General features: G+C 36.3%; 1 protein-coding gene across 3 annotated transcripts; it reads left to right on the top strand.

The window, feature by feature from the left end:
* The first annotated feature begins 267 nt into the window (after positions 1–267).
* Positions 268–7,670, top strand: sfxn2 (sideroflexin 2). 3 transcript variants are annotated; one of them, XM_015608354.3, is made up of 12 exons: positions 268–357; positions 3,466–3,635; positions 4,010–4,180; positions 4,393–4,491; positions 4,765–4,840; positions 5,047–5,132; positions 5,221–5,281; positions 6,156–6,222; positions 6,729–6,778; positions 6,893–6,942; positions 7,038–7,085; positions 7,249–7,670. In XM_015608354.3, exons 2-12 carry the CDS (start codon positions 3,478–3,480, stop codon positions 7,346–7,348), a joined length of 966 nt encoding a protein of 321 aa, XP_015463840.1. In that variant the 5' UTR covers positions 268–357; positions 3,466–3,477; the 3' UTR covers positions 7,349–7,670. The 3 variants fall into 3 exon arrangements, with proteins under 3 accessions (XP_015463840.1, XP_015463841.1, XP_049320255.1); XM_015608355.3 differs by having other exon boundaries at positions 3,436–3,635; XM_049464298.1 differs by having other exon boundaries at positions 273–355; positions 3,457–3,635.
* Positions 7,671–7,980: the final 310 nt, after the last annotated feature.

Below are 7,980 nucleotides of genomic sequence, written 5' to 3'. Positions count from 1 at the left end.
TAAATAAGTAAATTTAAAAAATACAAAAATAATAGAGAGTACCAAACAGAAACTGTCATGGTCACCGATATATCGGTTGCCAGTGTAAATGAAAGCAAAATAATACATGAAAAATATCTTATTGTATAAACTGCATAAAACATGTGAATAATGTTGTGTATATCTAATCCTTTATATATTATTTACAAGCCGCCTAGTGTGAGGATCTGCCCCCGGCTGTGATTGGAGGACACGGTGCCACGTGTTCAGAGGGAAGTTCAGCACATCATCATCGGGTGCCAGCTAGAAACACGTTGTTGTGCTGCTGAAGCCGCTAAAGCTCGGGACCTGCACTGGTGTAAGGAGGGGTAACTCACTGTAAGTGCTTTATTTTAATACAGTTACCGGTTCTGTAAAGATTAATCACTCAGTTTAACTCCTGCAGCTGGTTTCGGGTAGTGTGTGTGTCTGCTGTGTGTGTAGTAGTGAGACAACGTGCAGGAACAGCAGACCAGCAGTCAGACAGTCTGCTAAATTCAGTTTCTGTACAGCTAAAGAGTGCTGTAATGCAAAATTAACCCCAAGAGAAAGGGGTAACATGCAGTTCTGAATTAGGTCTGTGTCTGAGATAAAAAAAAATCACAACTTATTCCATAACTGTGTCACCCAGGAGTGGATGTCTGAGCCCTTTTGTCTGGGTGCACAGTTTAAAATCTTTTATTGTAAATTAAACAATAATAAAGCACAGTTCTTTTTTATATTTTTTTGCATATAGAGCACCTAAAGCTGTTTATCCTACATATCAAATATATCCGTTTTCTATTAACACAGTCTATGAACTATGGCCTTGGTTCAGGCCCTGTGTTTGTCAGATAACTTTTATAGCTTTAATGATCATAAATGTGTTGTGTTTAAAGTTTAGCGTCACATTTGCTGGCCTAGCATGTTAACACACACTTTGATGCCTGCTAGTATTCTTGAATATATGTTTAGTACATACAGTTACAATACAATCATATATGAGGACATTGATTAACAGACACTGTATTGAATGTTTATCGTTGCTGTCCAATGAAAAACAGCTCCAAAACACCAGATTTACAGCAGAGAAATAAAACCTTCTTTACATTCAATAGAAAAACATAAACTGCTAACATGCAACACATTGTGCAACATATAACTAGAACACTACAATAAATACAATAAAAATACAGACGACATGAGACAATTTAACAGACAGGACTGTGCAATACTGACACAGTACAATCTAAATATACTAAAGTGCTACTTTAATTAAAATTAATTTATTTATATTTGTATATATTTTCATTCATTTTAAAGTATTAAAGCTATACTGGGGTGTCTGTCCTCTTTGTAAGTTATAAATGTGTATTTTTAGGCATCGGCAGATATATACGTTTAATATCGGATATCAGCCTTGGCAAAGAAATCCTATATTGGTGCATCCCCAGATAATTCAGAAAAAATGGAAGGGCAACTTTATTGTTCAACACTGACAATTAGTATACTGTTTATGTCCACTCAGTTATAATACAACTACTAAATAATAGAAAAAATGTTTCCCCTTATGTGGGGTCTATTCCCCAAACATACCATTCAGCTAAAGTTGCATTTGCTGCATGACACCCCAGTTTTATCTAAAAGGTCACAGGTGCTAAAATGAAATAATTAGATTGCAATAGCAGCAAAGCCATAGGGAACATATCCTGTGTGTTATTTGGCTACTACTCCTGCTCAAACCCAGAACTCGGATGCAGCTCTGGTTTCTGAACTTGACGCCTTGAAATAAATAATTTGGCCCCATTATATTCCCAAACTTGAGTGGTGTAACACACGCTTTGTAGGATCTTTTTTTTTGTTCTTTTGGTCAATTAATGACCATATGCATTAGTAGATTACCCACCAAGTAAATACAGCTTTTGCTAGTACAGAGAGATTGTGATAACACAGCACAGTGACCTAGTTCTGATCTGTGTACTCCGTTTTGTCTTCTCCAATATTAGCTGCACTCTCTGTTTTATGATGTAATTAAGATCTGAAACTCTGTCTTGTTCATAAAGGTGCACATACTCTCTGTTTAACTAGATAAATAATTGTTTATATAGACCTCCTGGTGCACTCTCAGGAAAGCTAAGAGTCAGGGGGCAAAGGGAATACAATTCATTGTATGAACTAAACAGGTTAAGCAAACTTAACTGCTTGTGACCAGTTCAAACTCTGTGAGTGGGTCAGCATTCTCTCTGTGCACTCAGTGACATGCAGCAGAATGCATCTTCAGACCTCTGCAAGACTCTTGATCTCTTTACCTTGTTTTTGTGTACCTGACTGGCCTTTGCCCGATAGAATTTGGCAGCCGTTCAGCATCACTCGTGACTATTCTGCACATTTAGGTTGTAACTTTAGACACCTTTGACCTTCTAGTAGGCCATTGTAAAAATGTGAAGACAGGAAGACTAATGTACAACACCGTCAGCTGCTTTAAGTTACACGTTTAAATTAATAATTATACTGACCAGCTCTCTACTCACAATTCTGTATTTTCACAGTGAGTTTTCACTGTGAGTTTTTTGGATCAGTGTATTAAAGTTTATAGTTTGCACAGTTAAATCACATAAATAATGTTAAGGTTTTTTGTTCAATTAATTTGTTAATTGTTAATTTGTTAATTAATTTCGAAGTGTTTTTTTTTTTGGAGGCTGCAGTGATACTGCTCAAAATGTTGATCTTCTTTTCTGTATTGCAAATATAAGATGCAACTGATATAATGTAAATTGTTTGCTAGAAATAAAACATTATATTTAGGTCAACCTCATTGATTAGTGTAATGTAGCTGGTGGATTAGCAGGCTAGTTATGTTAATAACATGGTTATGTGATCTTTCACACCAAAAGATCCTGAGGCAGTCCTGAGCCTGTCAGTTAGTTCAATGGTCTACATTGATTGTTGTGCTGTATTTGTGTAGATTTTAAATTATTGATCCAATGTTCATGTGGGCGGCTGAATATTCTGTGGTGGGTAGTGCTTTATAAAAAGGTTGGAAACCCCTAGATTAATGAAACACAGTGTTTTTGAACATACCAATGTACCATGGGATTAAATACCATGCACAATATATACATATATTTTTGTACCTACAAAAAAAAAAACCCACAAACCATTGGCCAAAGCAAAATGTGTTTTGAGTGAAAACAGTTTCTGTCCTTTATTAAGTACAGGAAGACTTTTTTTATTATTGTCTGTGGTAATTGACCACATAATACAGGTGCAGCAGTTGTAGGTTGGGTTGTATAATGGTGTATCTTAAATTCAGGCGAGCTTCAGAGTTACAAAAGTGTAACTCTACGAAAAAGAACATATTTTTTGTGCATTAATAAACATTCATAGATTAACCCTTAATTGTAATGATGTATAAGGTTTATTATGATTTATCTAAAGTTCTCTGCTGTGTTGATTTACTGTCGGGAGACTGAAGACACCATGGCGGATCTGACTGGCTTCAATATTGACGCCCCGCGCTGGGACCAGTCCACCTTCATGGGACGTCTCAAACATTTCTTCAACATTACAGACTGCCGCACTGCCCTCCTGCCTGACTCCAAACTGGATGAAGCCAAAGCCTTAGTAGAGAGCTGCAGGTAAACACAGAGCCAGCAGAATCCCAGAAATTGTACAAAATGCACGCTGCATGTTTTTCATGTTAATTGGAGAAGTGTGTACTGCACTGTCATCATTTTCTCTGTTATTATCATAGACCGGTACATTTTTCATAGTTTCTCTACACAAGGCCTGAGAGAGATAATAAACAGTTACACAAGATTTATTTAAATTGGTGATGACCAAAATCTATTTTTATTTTTTGCAAATAAATGACTCACTTGAGTCTAATAAATTATAGACTTGTGCTGTTCAGTTCAGTGATTCTCACACTCTCTCTCTCTTTCTTTATTTCTCTCTCCCTCTCCTCTTCTTTCCCTCTCTCCCCTCTGCCCCTATCTTTGCCTTCCTCCAGAGCAGGGTCTACCCCTCCAGGTACCACTGTGGAACAGCTGCATTATGCCAAGAAGCTCTATGACTCAGCATTTCACCCTGACACTGGCGACAGGATGAATCTGATCGGCAGAATGTCTTTCCAAGTGCCTGGGGGCATGGCCATCACGGGCTTCATGCTGCAATTCTACAGGTCTCTCATAATCACATAATATTTTGTTATTTAAAAAAAATAATTAAAAAATGGAACTGGTATGGAACAGTACTGGTGACCATATATACCAGTGGCTCTGTTCTTTAGTTGTTCTCCAGATGTTGGAGGCATTTGTATCTTTTGTATTGTTGTTGCACGTGTTAATATCTGTTATTTCTAAAACTCCTCTGTATTTGTGTGTGGTCCCTCAGGACAGTTCCTGCTGTGGTGTTTTGGCAGTGGGTTAATCAGTCCTTCAACGCTCTGGTCAACTACACCAACCGCAATGCGGCTTCTCCAATCACACCAAAGTAAACCCCATTGATTCAATATATTTCCATATTTTTAAATTGTGTATAAAATTCTTATTGATAATTGTGCCCTGTCAATGAATGACCATAAATCAACCAGTTTTTCTTCTCTGTAGAAATCAGAAAAATCGGTTATTTGTTATAAATGTATTATAAAAGGGCTCAGTTTTTGTCAGAGTGGCATTTTAATTTTTACTATATTAATCTCTTAGAAAAGGATAAATATGGATTTTGTATAAACAGATTTTCTTTGTGTTCTTCTGCATCTTCCAGGCAGATCGGTGTGGCTTATGCAACAGCGACAAGCACTGCACTGGCCACTGCTGTGGGTCTGAACCTCTACACAAAGGTACTCCCATCTCAGTTAATCATGTATGCAGACATTAATATTTAATATTTGTTTTATTAAAATAAGCAGTATCTATATTAGTAAATATTAAACTGTTGTCACTTGAGACTGCTGATTACACAATCGTTTCATCAACAAATTAGAAAGGGAACTGAAGCGTCTTAATGCTTGATAATTAATGTTGTTGCTAATTGCTGTCTCTGCAGAAAGCTCCGCCTCTGGTGGCTCGCTGGGTGCCTTTTGTAGCCGTGGCTGCAGCTAACTGTGTAAACATCCCCATGATGAGGCAACAGTGAGTGCCATACTGTTTAATGATCTCCATGTATTCTACTTTTTCCAGTGCAGTTTTATCATGTTCACTTTACTTCTTTTACATGCAGGGAAATCCTGAATGGCATTGCTGTAACAGATGAAAATGGCAATAAGCTCGGCCACTCTAGGGTAAGTAATAATGGTAATGTTTCTAGATATCTGATGCAAAGCATATGGGTATTTCCACTGGTAACTTATTTGGCTTTTTGTGCCATTTCATTGGCACCTTAAATTTGAACCTTCTTGATTAGAAGTTCATACCAGCGTATATATTTTATAATTATCTAATTATCTTGTGTACTTTGGGCATTATAGACTTATCTTATTATATTAGTTCTTCAGTATAGAGATATATCAGTGGGGTCATACAAACAAATGTAAACAAATTCATTTTTTTTTTAAATATCAACTTTATAGAAGAAGGGGGAAAAACTTACCTTTCAATGGAAATTACGTTTTAAGTTCTTTTGGAAATATTTATATTAAGCCATGCATCAATATAAGACATTTGGCACAGTATAAATATAATAAACAATTGCAAAGTTATGCCAAAAAGTAGAAAATGACAAAATGAAGATTTTTTTTTTTTGCGTGATTGTGACGATGTATGATATATAATATATCACAAGACATATATTCCAGTTGCAATCGGCAATGCAATCACAATATGGCATTTTGTATTACACTGCTGTGGTTTGTCTTTTAGCCCTAGTGCATATGCATGCTGTGAATCTGAGCAAAAAATCTGAATGCATTATTCAGGCTTGTAATGTAAATGTAAGTTATGAACACAATAAAACAGTCCCAAAGTGTAGCCAAGAGTCTGTAGTCCCTAATTACCTGCCCCAGGAGGTGGACTGACTGCATGTCCTTGGAGGGCAGGTTAAACACCACTGCTATTATGTAGAAGGATGTGATAAGATAACATTTTTACTATGTCTGATCAAGCCTTTTCACACTATTCTGATAATCAGCCCTGTGTCTTTCCTTCTCTTTGCCACAGAAAGCTGCAGCAAAGGGCATCACACAGGTGGTGATTTCTCGAGTCACCATGGCAGCGCCAGGCATGAGTAAGTACAGTCAGACAGCAGTCAGAGAAGAGGGTTTTACTGTGGCAGAGTGGCACTAATGTAACATACTGCACAGTCCCATGTACATTATATGACTATGTGATTGATGCAAGTTACATTTAGTAAAATAGTAAAGATAGCAGCCCTTATTTTAGTCTATAAATACATGTCATTTAGAAATCATGTATAGTTATGATTGTGTGTTCATTAATTTGAAGTTTGTGTAAACTCCTTTTAAATATAGCTGAGTTAAACACAACATAAAAACTGGATGTATTTCATCAGTTGCACTTAATTGGCAGCTATACAACATTGTAATGAATCACATGTTAATTATGTCAGTAGTTCTGTATTCGGTATAAGCCTAGTGTATGTACACTTTTTGTGCTGGTCTTTTAATTTAATTTATAAATATATATAAAAAAACAGGCAGTCAACATGCACTAAAGCCAATTAATGCCATTTTCTGCACAAATCCTGACTTGTTTTGCTCTTTTTCTCTACAGTTATTCTTCCTATTATAATGCAAAGACTAGAAAAATACAGATTTATGCAGGTATGTATGGCAGTGCGCTCTTCTCCTTTTCCATTGTAGTCTTTTATGTAAAAAAAAGAAAAAAAAGAAAAAGCTATGTAATACCTTATATTGTTTATATTTATATATTTACAGAAAATTACATTTCTCCATGGACCATTGCAAGTTATGATGGTTGGAGTATTGTAAGTGACTTTTTTTTTTCTTTTTAAATAATATTCAGTGATTACTGACTGTTACTATTCGAATACTCTCATCGGCTGTGCCCTCTGTCTTTCAGCCTGATCTTCATGGTGCCAGCGGCCTGTTCACTGTTTCCACAGCAATGGTAAATGTCAGAATAAAAGCCCATTAGGACTTAATCCCAGACATTTAACTTGATGTAATCACAACCGCAGAGTGGATAATAATACACATCAGCTAACCTGTAATTAGCATGTACTGGGCATATCTCTGTATAAGAACCTGATCCAGTTCCTTCTGTTTTTCAGCTCTATGGCTGTGTCCAAGCTGGAGCCAGAGCTCAGAGAGTCCATCCTTTCCCAGTATGGAGAGAAGGTCAAATATGTCTACTTCAACAAGGGCTTGTGATGCTGGTTACACTAATGCTTCTAGGGTTTGAGGGACTGCATGAGGTGGACCATATGGATCATCATATTTTATGCTTGTATGCAGACATGTGGTACATATTGCTGTTTTTTCTTAATGATTAACAATTGATTTTGACAAAAATCTTGTAAGGAAAAAAAAAATGAATGGCTTCAAGTTTGGGCCTTCAGCCCTCTCTCCAAAGACCTCTAGACTGTCTATCTTTATTACTAACTATGGCTGGGGAAAAAGCTGTAGAAAAATAACTACCTTTCTCTGGTAAGATGCAAGTTGTAACTGAATAAAGTGTAAAGTGTGACTTCTAGTGGAAGGGGCTGGAATTGTGGATTTAAAACATTGGTTTACATAAATTAATACACTGAAAATTATTTTACTCTTTTTATTATTATTATTATTATTGGACCAATCTGCTGAAATTGGTCAGTAAGCCTTTCATGATGCCTGTAGTCAGTGTTGAGTAATTCTATACATAGACTTATAGAAGTTTATAGATTTTAGAGCCATTCTTAATTGTGAGTAATGAGAGAGTGTGTATGTGATGATTGTGCTCAGCATGCCAATCTCTCAGGAACTTTAATTTAAAGGTTTTAAGCTTTAAGGCTTAATTTAGCACA

Source organism: Astyanax mexicanus, chromosome 15 (assembly GCF_023375975.1).
Source record: "Astyanax mexicanus isolate ESR-SI-001 chromosome 15, AstMex3_surface, whole genome shotgun sequence".
NCBI lineage: Eukaryota > Metazoa > Chordata > Actinopteri > Characiformes > Acestrorhamphidae > Astyanax > Astyanax mexicanus.
The sequence above is the reverse complement of the archived record's forward strand: the minus strand, read 5'-3'. Positions and strand labels throughout refer to the sequence as shown.

Coding starts and splice junctions, on each gene's coding strand:
- sfxn2 (XM_015608354.3), top strand. CDS start 3,478: ATGGCGGATCTGACTGGCTTCAATATTGACGCCCCGCGCTGGGACCAG. Junction 6,223..6,728: donor CATGGCAGCGCCAGGCATGA/GTAAGTACAGTC, acceptor TTTTCTCTACAG/TTATTCTTCCTATTATAATG. Junction 6,943..7,037: donor GTTATGATGGTTGGAGTATT/GTAAGTGACTTT, acceptor TCTGTCTTTCAG/CCTGATCTTCATGGTGCCAG.